General features: G+C 40.3%; 1 protein-coding gene and 1 pseudogene across 1 annotated transcript in view; one reads left to right on the top strand and one right to left on the bottom strand.

Moving 5' to 3' along the window:
• Positions 1-17,025, top strand: part of LOC148098617 (E3 ubiquitin-protein ligase rnf213-alpha-like) — an 89,924-nt gene that overhangs the window by 10,638 nt on the left and 62,261 nt on the right. The window contains exons 4-14 of the mRNA XM_087852878.1: positions 85-350; positions 501-757; positions 1,177-1,386; positions 1,467-1,659; positions 3,892-3,947; positions 4,092-4,251; positions 4,511-4,642; positions 6,815-6,913; positions 6,992-7,114; positions 15,191-15,380; positions 16,320-16,487. Of these exons, the coding sequence (XP_087709004.1) occupies positions 85-350; positions 501-757; positions 1,177-1,386; positions 1,467-1,659; positions 3,892-3,947; positions 4,092-4,251; positions 4,511-4,642; positions 6,815-6,913; positions 6,992-7,114; positions 15,191-15,380; positions 16,320-16,487 (1,854 nt within the window). The remainder of the gene's footprint in view (positions 1-84; positions 351-500; positions 758-1,176; positions 1,387-1,466; positions 1,660-3,891; positions 3,948-4,091; positions 4,252-4,510; positions 4,643-6,814; positions 6,914-6,991; positions 7,115-15,190; positions 15,381-16,319; positions 16,488-17,025) is intronic.
• On the bottom strand, positions 9,109-9,713 carry LOC148098619 (uncharacterized; annotated as a pseudogene).

Genomic DNA, 17,025 nt, shown 5'->3' with positions numbered 1-17,025 from the left:
TTTAAAACTGTATGTGGCAAACAATAGAAGAATAAATATAATCATTGCTAACCTCTGTAAATTTTGTGCTGTTGGGATTTAAAGGTGAGTGGCACCAATATGATGATATGATCCATCCCAAACTGAAGAGTACCTGGCGCTGGAATTCTACAGAAAAAACTGTGTTGGATGGGAGAAACATTGCTGGATGGGAAATGCTAAAAATAATCTTTGATCTTCTCACAACCTGGAATGCAAAAAATTTGGAAAACTTCTTTATCCTCCTTGAACAGTTCTTTTGTACATACAGCCACCCTGTACTTCATGACGGTAGGGAACGACGATGGGGATTGCCGTATGATTTCCAACAGGCAAGTGTTTTATTCTACAACAAATCACAGCAGAACACATCTGCAACCCAATAATTAAAGAGGGATTGAAGTCCTGAATATTGTTTTTAACCAAGCATATTATGCATTACATGTATATAATTCCTCACGCTCGCCCTTTGCGTTTTCTAGGTGAAAATGCTGCTGAAAAAATTTGTGGAGGAAATAATCATTCCTAAGAACAAAAAAAAGGAAGAAAAAACACAATCCTTCCTTCCACCTCTGCATGCAGGACTCATTGGTTTGCTTGTCTACAACAAGTATCTGAAAGACAACATGGCAGACAGACTCTTTACTCTATGTGATCTTCTTTGCCTGCCTAAAATGCCTCGGGATAATTTTCTTGCATTCTGGGAAGATTTTGCAAACCCTTTGGCTAATAAAAACAGGTACCTGATGTGTAACTTAATTCTAAGTGTAAAGTCACCATATTGATAATAATGTTGACCTTTTCCTAATCTAGAATCCCATAATGTATGATCTGATCAACCTAACTACATTTTGGTGAAACAATGTTTTAGGGATTCCAGTGTAGCCAGCAGATATCCTGGCCTGTATGGTCTTTTTGATGTAGCTTATATAATGTGAACTTCAAATTCAAATTCAAATTTTATTTGTCACACACACAACCATACACAGTATGACATGAGGTGAAATGCTTGTAGTTGTGCAATGCCTGACCATTAAATGACAGTGGTTTTACAGTATTTACAATTTACAGGTTATTACAAAATTTACAGATTTAACTTAGAAATTTGCAGTAACTTCTCAGTGCCTTGTCTGATCATTGACCTCTTTACTTATATAGAGTTGCAGATGTGGTTGAGACGCTTTGCCAATATGCTAGCCAACGCCAAACTGAGAAGTGGGTCTTGGTCCTCCCTCTGATTCATCTTCTGAAAGGAGAAAGTAAACCATTTGAGCCACTCCCACCTGTCTTAAATCCACAGTTTGAGTCCTGGACAGGCGGAATTAAAGGCACATATTTTTCTTGGAACAGTTATATTAGCCGTGCACAGTAAGTGTGATTCTCCAATAACCATGTTGAAATTTGCTTAAATGTATCTGGCTCAATAATCAGCTTTGACTTTAAATTAGGAACCTGATCGAGATCATGACAACACACTCATACCTGGTGGACATTGATCCTCTTCTTGTGCACTCTTGGATGTCTCTGATGCCTGTCGGTGATCTAATGAGCTTCATATCCAGTGTGCCAGCAGGACTTCTAGATATTCTTCAGTATTTAGATTATAAAATCAAATCTGACAAAACTCAGTTTGACAACAGGGTATGTATCCTTAAAGACACAAAAAAAAGTATGAAGTAGAACATGAAAAGAAAATCTGATTAAAGTTAATCAGATCTGATTAAATCTGATTTCCCATATAGTCATTGTTTAAAATAAAAGGAAGTTAGAAGGAAAATGGTCGGGTGCATTGTGTGTCGGGGGCGTCCAGGAGTGGAAGCCCTGGCTACCAAGACTGGCAATCGGGATGTGGAATGTCACTTCTCTGGTGAGGAAGGAACCATAGTTAGTGCATGAGGTTAGGAGGTACTGGCTAGATATAGTCAGGCTCACCTCAACACACAGCTTGGGCTCTCCGCCCAGGGACTCTGTTATCCTACTGGAAAAGTTCAATGTTCATGCGGGCAAAGACAGTGAGACCTGAAGGAACGGCTACCTGATGTTTTGTTGTTGGACTTCTGTGCAAACCACAATTTGGCTATAACGAACACCATGTTTAAACATAAGAGTGTCCATAAGTGCACATGGCACCAGGTTGCTCTACCCCACAGGTCGATGATCGATTTTGTAATCATATCACCAGACCTGCGGTCATATGTTCTGGACACTCGGGTAAAGAGAGGGGCTGAGCTGTTAACTGATCACCACCTAGTGGTGAGTTGGATCAGGTGGCAGGGGAGGATGCTGGACACACCTGGCTTGCCTAATGTATAGTGAGGGTGCGCTGGGAATGCCTGGCAAAGTCCCCAGTCCGCGAGATTTTCAACTCACACCTCCAGCAGAGCTTCAACAGCATTCCGAGGGAGACTAGGGACTTTGAGTCCGAATGGACCGTGTTCAGCACCTCTGTTGCCAAAGCCGCTGCACTGAGCTGCGGCCGTGAGGTGGTTGGTACATGTTATGATGGTAACCCTCAAACCAAATGGTGGATGCCAGAGGTGAAGGGAGCCACCAGGCTGAAGAAGGATTCCTGTCAGGCTTGGTTAGCCTGTGGAACTTCGGAGATAGCTGATAGGTACCGACAGGCCAAACGAAACAACCAGTCTACATGTGTTTTTTGGACTTGGGAGGTGCTGGGAGTATGGGGTGTTTGGCCCATTGCTACAGGCCATTCGATCCCTGTGCAACTGTTGCAAGAGCTTGGTCTACATAGCCGGCAATAAGCCGGAGTCTTTCCCGGTAGTTGATGGGCTCCGCCAGTCTGCTCTTTGTCACCGATTTTGTTCATAATTGTTATGGACAGAATTTCAAGACACAGCCAAGTGGCAGAAGGCATTCACTTTGGTTGCCCCAGAATCTCTTCTCTGCTTTTCATGGATGATGTGGTTCTGTTGGCTTCATCGGGTGATGGCCTCCAGCTCACATTGGAACGGTTCGTAGCCAAGTGTGAAGTGGTGGGAATGAGAATCAGCACCTCCAATTCTGAGGGCATGGTCCTCAGCCAGAAAAGGGTGAAGTGCCCAAGTGGAGGAGTTTAAGTATATTGGGGTCTTGTTCACAAGTGATGGGAGAAGGGAGCCAGAAATCGACAGAGTGATTGGTGCCTTGGCTGCAGTAATGCGATCGCTGTACTCGTCCATCGTGATGAAGAGAGAGCTGAGTGTAAAAGTGAAGCTCTCAATTTACCTATTGATCTATGTCCTTACCCTCTCTGAAGGGTGGCTGGCCTTTCCCTTAGAGATGGGGTGAAAAGTTCAGCCATCCGGGAGGGGCTCAAGAGTAGAGCCACTGCTCCTCCACATCGAAAGGAGCCAGTTGAGGTGGTTCGGGCATCGGACAAGGATGCCTCCTGGACGATGTGTTCCACTGGGAGGTGGAACATGACTTCTCTGCTTAGGCTGCTGCCCCCATGACCCAGCCCCAGATAAGTGGAAGCAGATGGAAGGATGAATAAAAGGAAAATGCCAAAAAAAATCCAAATTTGAAAATGGATAGCTTGCCTATGTCTCAAAGTCTAAATTGAGCTTAATATAAGTCAATGCTCAGGTTTTGCTTTACACGATTATAACCCTGCTCTCTCTTCTCTTCTTAATACATTGCACAACTGTGTCTTACTTCCTATTCAGACTTTATAAATCTTAATTGTAGCTTTTGCTACTCATTTCATCTGGTTAAACTTTCATATAATGGGTTAGAGAATCTAAAGCCTAAAAACAGAAACCAGAGGATGGGGAGTGTCTCAAACCACTTAAATTACACAATGCTGATATGTTACATATCCTAGCTTTAACCATGTGTTGACAAAATAAATGTTTGCTATTATTCTCATAACAGATTTGGAATGATTTGGTATCTCATCTCATGGAAAGAGAAAGCCACTGCAACAAAAGGTGATTTAAAAAAACAAAAACAAAAAAAACCTTTGACTGTCACTCGAACATCATATCACTAAAGAAGAACCTCATTCATTGTCATTAATGATAAGCAATCTTTTTGCATGCTCCCAAAATAATATGTATATTTTATTCTCATAGTTTTGATGACAAAAATGGAGAGTGTTGCCTGAAAACTGCAGTAATGCTTCTTGGTTCTGTCTGCTGCTGCATCAAAGATCCAGTCTACTGTGATGTCCCTCTTAACTTCCTCAGTTTGGTCTGTCTGCTTGCTGAAGCGTATGACCCCACTGATTCTCAGGTAAGACTTCTCTGTCAGTCTGTTGGGCAGGTCACACTTTGGAGTCACTATACAAAGCTAAAGTCAAAGTATGAACTGTTGGGATCATTTATCCAGAATACTTTATTTTATTTGCTTAAATATAGACTACCTAAATACTACTCCAAATTAGATACAAGTCAAGTTTTAGATGTATCAAACTGACTATGTAAAATGTATTTTATGTATTTGATTTATTTTAAGACATTTGAATCAACTTATAACTATTATATAATTGCAGAAACGAGGGAGAATTCATGAAGAGTCATTTGGGGAGACATTAGAAATAATGAGGGAGTGGCGGAGAAATACCTTCAACAAAAAGCTTAATGAATTAAATAATTCACGTTTTTTTGTACCCAATGAAATAAAGGTAAGCAAAAAGTAAGAAGTAATCTTACTTACTTAATCAAAATATATATTTGTGTGATTGGTTTAAAATCAAGATTAATCTTTTTTTTTTTAACAACTGCAGTAGCTATTTAATGTTGAGTGCCATCCATCGATCCATTTCATCTGTGCCTAAGCCAGACCTTCCCAAAGTGTGGGGCCCGCCCCCTAGGGGGGGCGCAGAGCCATGGCAGGGGGGGCGCGGTATGAAAAGGAAAACAATAACAACGCTTGGACACTGCTAGCACGGGGCGCCCACAGAAACGCAAAGCAGGAGATGAAGCATAGCTGAATAGGTTTCCAAACCAACTTCATTCTAAGACAAAGACTAGAAAATATAGTGAAGCATATCTTCCCTTTGGTTTCACCTGCACAAGTGCCAAGGTAGGTCTTCCCTGCAGAATTGGTTTTCCCTTCGTTGGGAGCAGCGCTGGGCTCTTCAAATCACGGACAAACAGTATCCCACATTCTTGATTTTTAGTTCACAAACACTTGTTATAATAACTAACTACTCCTGACATTTTTGAGATGTTAGCTCTTTATACAGTAAAGTTACAGTGGGATAAAAATAATATCAGGCTGATCCTGCCACGATTTGTTCCCCCTGTTCAAATCATGGACAAACAGTATCCCACAGTTATTTATGTTTTTAAACCCATTTTGCACAGAGAGGCATTTTTTGAAAAATGTATTGATAGCAATGTTGAATATTATTACACAGAAAAAAAAAACCAACTACACGTAAAATAATCACACCGTGATGCCTCTGCCTTTGTAAATGGAGGGACAGTAACTGCGTGTAAAACCTGCAGGTAGTCAGATTAACAGTATTTTGTCTTTATCTGCCATTCTGCAATTCATCTCATGTAAACAATAACGTGGCGCACAGCGTGACATGAAAAAAGGCTCATACCTTTGACGTTGCATGATGAACTCTGTATTCCTCGTCCACACGTAAACGCAAAAAAGGAGTATTAAAAAATATCCGTTTTCGGTGATTCCAAACGCCGTTTACGTGTGGACGAAACAGCTGCGTTTTCAAAAATACCCGTGTAGGTGTGGACGTAGCGTAAAAGAGTTAGTTTTATTTTCTTACTACCTGTAATTTATTGCAGATTACTTGTATTTGCTTAATTGTTTACTAAATGTTTGAGGTGTGAAATAAACCGCAATGGAGCAAAATATGGGTGTGTGTGGTTGGAGGATGTGTTCGTGCGCACGGGGGGTGGGGGGCGCAAACATTTTTCTTGTAAAACAAAGGGGGGGTCCAGCAAAAAAAGTTTGGGAACCACTGGCCAAAGCAAAGGTGGCCAGACCTCCCTCTCCACAGCAACCTTTTCCAGCTGTTATGGGGAGACACTGAAGCATTCCAGGCAATCCAAGAGACAGTGTCTCCAGTGAGTCTTAAGTCTGCTGCACATGTGTTTCAAGCAGCTAAATACACACCTATGAGGCATCCAGAAGGCATCTTGCTTAGATGCCAGAGGTCCGTCAACTGGCCCCTCTTAGTGTGGACAAGGAGCAGCTGTACTCTTAGTCCCTTCACAATGACAAGCTCCTCATGCTATCTCTGAGGGACACCCAAGACACCTTTCAGAGGACACTCATTTGTGTGATCTCATTCTTTTGATGACTATCCCCAGCTCATGGTGTCAGTAGATTCCAGTACAGCAAACGTTTTGATTTCATACTGATCTCCGTTTTTACCACAACAGACCAGTAGAACATCTGCAACACTGCAGATGCTGTACCAAGCCATCTGTCAGTCCACTCACAAACAGAACTCAGAGATTCCACTAGTTGGGCAGTTGGCTGTTAGCTGCCTCCAGAGTCCCACAAACCAAACTCCATAGGACTCCCTCTTTAGTCAGACAGTTGAAGGCCTTTATTCTTATGATGTTTCATGTCCCAGAAACCAATTTCAGCAACAATTCACCAAAGCCTTTGCGTCTTACTGCTGTCACATCCACATAGCACTAGATCTGCGCTATAGTTCTTCCCACCTGGAAAGGCACAGTAAGCTCATGTGTGACTTCACTGATGAAGTCAGTCTCTTATGAACATATGATAATGTTCTTAGATCAGATATCACCAGAACAGCTTGTTACAATGGACATTGTGCTGGTCTGTTAAAATTTGTGATCTTTTTTTGTAGGTATGGAACAGTTTACTCTCAGTGTCTTTTAGCTATGAAGAACAAACTTCCTTCTGGAGAACCACTTTCCTGAATGATTTTGAAGGAAAACTGAAAAAGGTAAGACTAGTTTTTTTGTGTGTTTTTATAATTACATATGCACCTAAGAAACAGAGTAAGGATGTTTGTTTGTGCTAGGCATGCCCTGTGGATCAAATTCAAATATACTGTAAGATAATGGAGGAGCTGAGCAAGAAGAGTCCATTATTATGCAGAGCAATGGAGAAATGTGCAGTGGATGCAGCTGAAAGCATTTGCCAGGTATGACTTTAATAAAATATGACAAATGCACCCTGTGAAGTATTGGAAAATTGTGAAAATCATATAAAAATCTTATAGCAGCTTAGTAGGAAATAAAAAATTAAATATATATAATGGATGATCAAAAAGTTCTGGGGCTCTGCCAAAGAGTATATAAGGCTAATTATCCACGCTAATTCAGCTTAGCTAAACTCGCCCAGAAATATTCCAACACGCCTCACATACAAGTTAGGGAATGTCCTCTTTCAGTCCACAGAGTGTTTTCCCAGTCTACAGTTAACCCCAAGGGTTAACAGAGGAGCTTCTATCCCCCTAAACCATAACATGCCCCCCACCCACACACACACCCTCTCACAGCATTCGTAAGTGACAGAGACAGGACTCTCTTCTAGACACCCTAACACCCACCTCCACAAAATTCATTTTAGATTTTTGATTTAAAATTTTCAGATTTTCTATTTTATTTATTTCATTTAATGTGCAAAATTCACCTACTTGCTGCATACAATGCTAGTACTGTACATAATGTCCCCCATGTATATATTCACTTAATGTATATAATGTTCCTCTCTCTCCTTTTGCACAGTCGAGGAGTGTGTCAGGATACATTTCACTGCGTGCATGTGACAAATAAAGAATCTTGAATCATGAATCTTGAATGAGCTTCTAATTCAGCAGCACTCTCTTTGTTGATGTTCAAGATGGGTTTTTTTTTAAAAAATCCCCTGTCTTCTTTTTTTTTTTGTAGTTGAAGTTTTTATTTGTTTTTAACATTTAACCACATGAAAACATAAACAAAACAACAAACAAAACAACAACAGAAAAGAAAAAAGAAAAGACAGCTTCCAATCCCATGGTTAATTCACCTTTGTATTTTGGGTCTATTTTCATACTTACTAACTATCGGTACACCCACAAAAAAAGGACAATAAAATCTAATTCTTAAGTTATTCCATTACTGAGTGCCTACACAAACATACAACGCAGCAAGCATAAAATTTAACTAAAGATAATTGCCCTGACCAAATAAATTCCAACCATCTCAGACAAAAACACGTTTCCATGATTTGTCATAACCCTCCCTATCATCATTAATCCTAGCCAAGAATTTTTCACACAACACCATTTTCAGCATATTTTCTTTCCACCTATTATATTCTGGAGGAGATAGTTCCTTCCATACACTGAGAATAACTCGAGCCACTGCAATCACCCCTACCTTTATAACCACAGTCATATTTTGAAACCCCAGGTAACACCGACCGATCCCCTAATATCAATCAATCAAAGCTTTATTCGCCACATGCAGGTTGCCCTGCAGTGAAATAGGACACCCCCCCCCCCCCCCCCCCCCCTTACAGACATAACACAGACATTACACGGGGATACAAGTCGGAGATCGGTAGCGTTACAGAAAAACACTGAAATATACACAACAATGGGAAAGTACAAGGGGAAAAAAAGGACCTCTACTCATGCTGTGCTTCCATGGTAGGACAGCATGAGAACAGGAAACAAAAAGACTCCTCTGCACAAAAAGCACATAAATGTCCACAGCACAACTTTGTGAAAGACATGACAAGCCACAGGATTGGGTGGGGGGTGAGGAGTAATACGAAGCGAACACAGCAGCTGTCCTTCACAGCGCTACCATTCCAGCGCGGCACATAGACCCGCCGTGTTCCCCCGCAGGAAACAAGCATCGAAGGCATTTGGAAAGGGAGGGGGGATGAGTGCGTGCTTATCAGTGTAAGTGTATGTGTGTGCGTGTCCAGAGTTCAGCTGAGACAGTGTCCTCCGCCCTATCAGTCTAAGTAAACAGTCTGCCAGCCAACCCAGGTGGCCTTGCATGGGATGGGAAGAATAGTCAACACACAGTCGTTATCAGGGAGTTTTTGTTCGGCTCCAGCCTTGGGCCCGCAGCTGGGCCCACATGTTGATGTTGTTGATTTTTCTTTTATGCGAGCAGCTCAGGAGAATTTCAAAGCTGTTCTTTAACACTCCAACACTGGTCTCTCAATCTCTGGAGAACCGCGAGCCTCCCCATGATGGTATCAAACTTCCGTTCCGTGGTGTTGTCATTCTTTTGATTCTGAGACCCCACAACTGCAATGAGCCGTTCTGCGATGTGATCCAACTTTTGCTCAAGGGTGTCATTTTGAGCAGGTCTCTTCTTGATGTATCCCAATATACGCTCAATGGTGTTATTTTGAGTCTTCACGGCACCTGTAAGTGTCTCCAAGGTGTTAACCATGCTGCTTTTGTTGTGAGAAGTCGCGCCTCGTCCTATCATTTCAATCCCAGCGGGCAGCCTTGGGGGGGTTTGAACAGCCGGTTCCGCTCTCTTAATTCTCCAATAAGCCAGGGCCAAGCCAGCTCCGATCAGCAAGAACCCTGTTATCATGGTTCCGAATAGGTAGATATCTTCAGCGTCCTCGATCGACAGTCCCGCCAGGCACACGATCCTCCATTTCTGCCACCCGTCCATCGTGTATCCGGCAGGGAAAGTCCCTCCAGGGCACTCGGGCTCTCCCGAGCCCAGACTTCTCGTTGAGAAAAGGGTGTCAATAGCATTCAGAGACCAGTTGATCAAATCCATAATTCTCTTTTAGGTTTTAGAGAACGACAGTGAGAGACTGTTCCAGGGAAAGTAATACACACGAGACAGGACAAGGACACAAGAGGCTAAGCAGGGAAGAGAAGGGGAAGGAGGAGAGGAGAAAACAAGATATTATTTTACCTGTATTTATATATTAAAAAAGTACATCCATAACAGATTTCTATTTTTTAGATTTAGGGACCACTGTTCTTTATTAAAGTGATTTCTGTCAGTTTACAAAATAAGCCTTTATATTGCCTTAAAATTATCCCTTAAATAAAGTCAGTAAGCAGTTTTCTGACAAACTTGAACAGTTCACTGGATTTTAAGTGACTCAATTTGACTCTCAGACACAATTGTGTTTGTTTATGTAATTACTGTTAAAAAACCTATTGTTTATATTCGCATTCGCCGAGAGCCAAACGAGAAGAAGACTAATAAGCACAGTCTTGGTGACAAGGGTATTATCAAACCAATCCACCTTCCTATTTTGTCCAATACTTTTTGCCAAAAGGGATAAACATTCCCAAATAGCATGCATAAATGTCCCTGGATCTGAACTACATTTCCAGCATATTTTACTGGGACTGATTCCCATTCTATAAAGTTTGGACGGAGTGAAGTACCATCTGTGTATTAATTTGTACTGAGTAAATTTACCCCTGGCCTCTCTTATATATTTATCAGAGAATGACAAAATTCTACACCAGTCTTCTTTAGAAATTGCACAACTCAAATCTCTCTGCCATATAATCCTCAAGTTTTCACATATCTCTTTTTTGGATTGTTAAACAGTTTGTAGAAAACAGCTGCTCTATGTGCTGTACTGGACAATTCTAGAAACTCCACCACCATATTTGAGCTTTGAGTAAATTTTTCTTTGGTAATACAATCCCTTATTTGTAAATATTTCCAAAAATTATTTTCTCTTATCAAACCATATTTTTGGGTTATTTCAGCGAATGACATAAACACTCCCCTTGAGTAAAGATCACTTATCCTGTGTATACAAGCCATTCCTTCCAGAACACTGTTTTTCGCCTAATCTGTACAACGGTGTTGTTCCATAGTGAGGAATAAGGTTGTCTTAAATGAGATGCTCCACACATCTTGTGCACCTCTACCCAGACAGCTTTAGAATACCCGAGCACTGGGTTATTATGAAAGTCTTGTCCATTAATTGCTGAGCCCTGTGAGAGAACATCCAAGGGTGTAAAAGGGCTCACTAGTTCCTGTTCGATCTTCATCCAGCTCAGCTCAGAGTCCGAACCTGTCCAGTGCTTGGCCAGTCTTGACATTTCAAAAGCTAAATTACACAACTTCACATTTGGGAGGGCCATTCCCCCAATGTCTTTAGAGGCCCACATTTTCTTTATATTCACTCTTGGCTTCTTGTTATTCCACAAAAAATCTTTAATTAACTTCTCAAATTGACTAAATATGTGTAAAGGAATTCTTACAGGTAACATCATAGAAACATAATTGAACTGTGGGGCCACCATCATTTTAATCACATTAATTTTACCCCATAGTGTAAGATTCAATTTACCCCATTTATCCAGATTTGTTTTTATCTTTAGGAGGAGAAGTTCCATATTTGAAAGCATAATATCCTCCAGTTTGGGTTTTAATAATATTCCTAAATACTTCATACCTGAAGGTAAATACTTAAAATTGAATGGAGTAAAGCATCCGGAATGACATGATGCTGATAGTGGCATGCCTTCCAATTTGTACCAGTTTATCTTATAACCTGACAACCTTGAAAATGACTCAACACATGTGAGTAGCGCTGGTAGAGACTGCATGGGATCCGTTAATACTGCTAAGATGTCATCAGCATATAGAAATAACTTGTGATCCATACCCCCTGCATGAACACCTCTGACATCCCTGTTAGCTCGAATAGCCAAGGCCAGTGGTTCCAGAAATATTGTGAAAAGCAGCGGGGACAAAGAACACCCCTGCCGGGTCCCGCGAGTGAGATGGAAAAACTCTGACACCAATCCATTTGTCAAAACTGCTGCCCTTGGACTTGCATATACAGTTTTGACCCAATTACAAAATCCAGGCCCAAACCCGAACCTTGCAAGTGTTGTCATAAGGAAGCCCCATTCTACCCGATCAAAAGCCTTCTCAGCATCCAGCGAGAAGGCCGCAACTAGACTCGATTTGCTTTTGTGCATGAGATGAAGAAGTCTTCTAATGTTATCACCTGAAGACCTATTCTTAATAAAACCAACCTGATCACCATTGATGATATCTGGTAATATTTGATCCAGGCGGAAGGCCAAAACCTTCATCAAAATTTTGCAATCGATGCCTAAAAGGCTTACTGGCCGGTAATTTGATGGGTCTGATAGATCCCTATCCTTTTTAGGAATAAGGGAGATTAGTGCCTCATTAAATGTACTCGGTAAGGAACCTATTTCTAATGCCTCAAGGTAAACTTTATGCAAGAATGGAGCTAAAATATCAATATATTTCTTATAATACTCAATCGGGAAGCCATCCAAGCCTGGCAATTTACCATTTTTCATTGATGAGATCGCAGCTCTGACCTCTTCTTCAGTTATAGGCGCATCCAGTCTTGTTTTCTGTTCCTCAGAAAGAGTAGGTAATTGTAGACCTGAAAAAAATGTCTTCACCTCCCCCTCATTAAGTGCACCAACAGAGGTATACAAATTTTGATAAAATGATTTGAAAATTGAATTTATTTCTTTTGACGAGGTTACCACTTGGCTGTCTTTCTTAATCATAGATATATTATTTAAATTATCTTGCTGCTTCAGTTGTCTTGCCAATAGTCTACAATTCTTTTCGCCACCTTCATAAAATTTTGTTTTAAGCCTAAATAAGGCATATTCTGCCTTTTTGTTATAAATGTCATTCAGCTGGTATTTTAATTTACATATAGTCTGGTATTTATAATTTGAGTATTGTCTCGCTAAATCCTTCTCCAATTCTTGTATTTCTTTATCTAAGGTTTTTTCCCGTTCTAGATCACTTTTCTTAACTTTTGTTGCATATGCAATTATCTTTCCTCTTATATATGCTTTAGACGCTTCCCAAAGTGTGGCTACTTTATCTGTGGAACCCACATTGATTTCGAAGAAAATTTTAAGATCCTTTGTTAACTCCTCACTAAAACTTTTGTTCTGCAACAACATCGTGTTAAGCCTCCAGCGGACCCCTCTTTTTTCTATCTGTGTTTAAATCAATTTGCAACTCTACCGTGGCATGATCACTAATGGCAATGGCACCAATCTCACAGTCGACAACTGAATCGACCAAAGACTTTGATATTAAGGCGAAATCGATCCTTGAATATGTTTTATGACAATTGGAGTAAAATGTATATTCGCTTGAACTAGGATTAACTAACCTCCAAATGTCTACTAGGCAAAGATCCTCTGTCAGTAAATTAACAGCCTCTCTTTCCCTCGGTGTAGACCTACCCCTGGGTTTGCTCTTATCAATTATCCAATCCATCACCTGGTTGAAATCTCCGGCCAATATTACCTGCCCCTCATGACCCCCTATTATCTTGTTAATTCTGTGAAAAAAATCTGGCTCTTCTTTATTAGGTGCATAAATATTACACAAAACTGTTCGAACCCCATTAATTAAGGCTTCCAAGCATATAATGCGCCCTTCTTTATCATTATATTTTTTCAGCAACACAAAGCTTAATTTTTATTAATAAGGATCAAAACACCATTTTGTTTACTTGAATATGAACTATGAAAAACGGAGCCCACCCAGTCTCGTTTAAACTTTTTTGCCTCTTCTTCCCCAGCAATGTGGGATTCCTGAATAAACGCTATATCTGTGTTTTTAGTTTTTAAGTATGTTAGAACCTTCCTCCTTTTAATTGGGTCCCCACATCCTTTTATATTCCGCGATATTATTTTAGTATACCTGTTCATCGCTTTCTAATAGAAATGGGGTAAGGACATGCCTTGTGCGCTTTACAACACAACACAAATATATACATAGGCACTCAATATTACAAAACCCATCTGGTCCTATCAAACTAGCTGTCTTTAAAAAACAAACAAACCTGAACAAAACAAACACCCTTCTTTGCATAACAACCCAGAACAACGTTGCTAAGCGCCCCCTCCCTCCCCTCCTACCCAATCCTAACTAACTATAGCTTGAGACACTAAACTGTCCTTGATCCGTGAGACACGCTAATCGTCCGACAGCAGCACAGCCGCCGCAGCCCCGTTGTGCCCATTGTTTATTTGTTACCTTATTTTAAAATTCACATACACTTCTCCGATCTGTTACATCATGTCCCGCACTCCTCCAAGTCGACTCCTGCAGAAATTTCTCGGCCTCCTTTCCGTCTTTGAATGCTTTCTTTTGTCCGTTCCACGTAAAAATGAGCGTTGCAGGATACACAGCCTATGCTTCACTTGTAGCTCTCGGAGACGCTTCTTCACCTGGTTGAATGCCTTCCTCTTCTCCGCCAGCTCCCTTGTAACATCTTCAAAGAAGGAAAGCTTGCCGCCTTGCCAGTCAACTCCACGCTTCTCTCTGGCCACCCGTACTACTTTCTCCCTAGCAGATGAACGTAGAAAGCGGACATGTATTGCCCTGGGAGGCTCGTTAGATTCCGGCATTGGTACAGGGGAACGATGCGCATGTTCAATTTCAAATTCACTTCCAGAAAGCTCAAGTGTTTTGGTCAGAATCTCCGTCACATATTTGTCCACGTTCCCGGGTGTCTCCACACCTTCTTTAAGTCCAATAATCCGTACGTTGTTTCTCCTACTACAGTTTTCAAGGTCCTCCACTCGTGACCACAACGCCTCCATCCTTTTCTGGAATTTGTCCACTTTTGCCTTGGTAAGCACGCTGGCATCTTCCATGTCTGAGATACGTTGTTCTGCCTCTCCTAACCTCACTTTTATATCTTCCACCGAATCTTTTAGTTCTTTAGTGGCTTCTTTAATAGTGGTGACATCTTTTGCTATGACCTGAAGAGTAGCATTCATTTTCTTAATTTCCTCAAAAATGTCCTTTTTGCTCTCGCTCCCCATACATTCCTCCACTACTGCTGGAGAGGCGGTATCAGATGCAGGTATATTTTCGGGCAGCTCCGGAGCGAGGCTAATGCTAGCTTGCTTCTTCCTCGTGATAGCTCCCTTAAAAAAGTTTGCTATGTTATTACCTGCCATTTTCCAAAGACGGTAATTCTTGAAAAACTTCAAAGTCGACAGGGGGTGCCCCATTTATGACTACAGCTGGAGTGTATGTTTCCAGATTCAGAACATTAATCAACAGGCTTTAGGAGCGCCTCTAGTGTGCGGCCATCTTCCTCGGCGGTCCCACGTGACTCCCAAATCCCCTGTCTTCTTAACTTCTTAAGACTAATTTATTGTTTATCTTAAACAACGGTGGATTTTGTAGTAGGTAATTTTAACGGTTATAGTTGGCTTGATTTTATTCTGTCTTTTTCTGATCAGGATAAATCTAGTGAAGCACTAAAGACTCTATTGGCAAGACATGATATCACAAAGATCGGGAGTCTGATGTCTGCTGTTGTGCTGAAGTCATGGCCCAAAGATGGCACTGGAGACTACACTGAAAGGGATGACTTGATATTTGAGCACCTTATAAACTGGCCCTTGACCAAAACCTTCTTCCAGATGCGAGGTAAATACTGAGATATTAAAGTATAACAAAAATGGCTGTGAAACTGTTCTTTATTCATTTCTAAAGTATTATTACTTTCTAACATAGTGTGTATTACAAGTGTGTACTCATAATAATAAAATGGGATCTCAAAATTTGGATTTTTTGCAGGGACTTTAGGAACACAAACACTTTCCCTATTAATAATAGTTTAGGAAATAAGCCCATGTAATGCCATAGTAGTAACAAAAACATGGATGTGAGAGTAAAGAAAGCAAAAAAAAACTAAGAAAAAATTGGCTGGACTTGGGTTGCTGAATGCCAGGGTTCCTGAATTCATGGCTTAAATTAACCTACCATTTGAGGCAAAAGAAGACTTTTAAGACTCCTTTCTGTAATATTCTTGATATTAATAATTGAGCGATTTGTATATATTAGTGCTATTTCTTAAATTTGTAAACTCTGTAACATATTGTATTATTTCAGTAGTTTAGTCTGTTACTGTTACTGTCTTAGAGCAACGTTAACCCACATAATGTCCTTAGGGATTAATAAAGTATTCTGATTCTGATTTTGATTAATACAGAAATAAGCATATATGCCAACCCTCCCAATTTTTCAGTGCCCCTCACGAAAATCTCCCAGAGCCACCATTCTCCCAAATTTCTCCCGATTTCCACCCGGAAAACAAATTTGCTAAACCATCCTTAACTGGGCTGCCGTTTCTGGCTGGACAATAATAATGGTGACACCTTGAAATCAAGGTGAACAGTGAAAGAACAGGGAAAGACTGTAACCAGGAGCTAAATATATCATCAGACCGAGGCATGCATGACACCTCTACATTTTGTTCCAGTACTGTCTCCTGTTTATTTTGGGGTCTTCAGCCATTTTTGTTCATTTTTATATGTAAATAAAACATGATTTTAATTTGTTTTTGTCTGTTCTCTCCTTTTCTAGGGAAAGGGCTGATTGATAAATTGTCAGATAAAGCACAAATCAGGATGTCTTCAGCAACTTCAGCATTCAGATTTGTAACAGAGAAGCTCGTCTGTGGAGTAATACAGATAAAAACATTGACACAAATCTTTGAGAGAAAACATGAATTTCTTAATTTGCTAAAAACTGGTGAGTACACTTATTTTCTTTTAATGTTTTTGTTGGCCTTTTTCTCTTTGTTGCTTAACAATGTCTCTGTTCACCATCCTTTTAGCTGAAGTAGTGTTTTAATATCAGGTCTTGTCAAATTGCTACCTGCTCACGTGTAACACATGTATAAAATAAGTAAATTAAAAAGTTTCCAGTCATATTCAAGTAATACAGGAATGTAAGTGTTCAGCATTTAGGGATACAGATACCTGTAGTTTTATTTTAGTTATTTAGGTTTGATATCTCCAGTAGTAAGACTTACAATTAGAAAGCTACTTTCAGTTGCCCAATTATTCACAATTTATATGCTGAATACCCTTCCTGACACATCCCCAAAACAAATGAAATTTTTCATTTTTTTATAGTAAATATTTCAATCAAATAAGCATTAATAAAAAATTAAAATAATAATTTTTGAATCAGGCCTTGAAAATCACAAGTTAACGCTATGGATTTTAAATAAGTGTTAATGATTTTTAAGTGTCACAGTATTTGTGCTTATATAAAAGTATTTGTT

The sequence above is a fragment of the Neolamprologus brichardi genome, chromosome 15 (genome assembly GCF_056152115.1).
Source record: "Neolamprologus brichardi isolate AB-2024 chromosome 15, ASM5615211v1, whole genome shotgun sequence".
NCBI classification, from domain to species: Eukaryota; Metazoa; Chordata; class Actinopteri; order Cichliformes; family Cichlidae; genus Neolamprologus; species Neolamprologus brichardi.
Note: the sequence above shows the minus strand (reverse complement) of the source record. Positions and strands in the feature narration are given on the sequence as shown.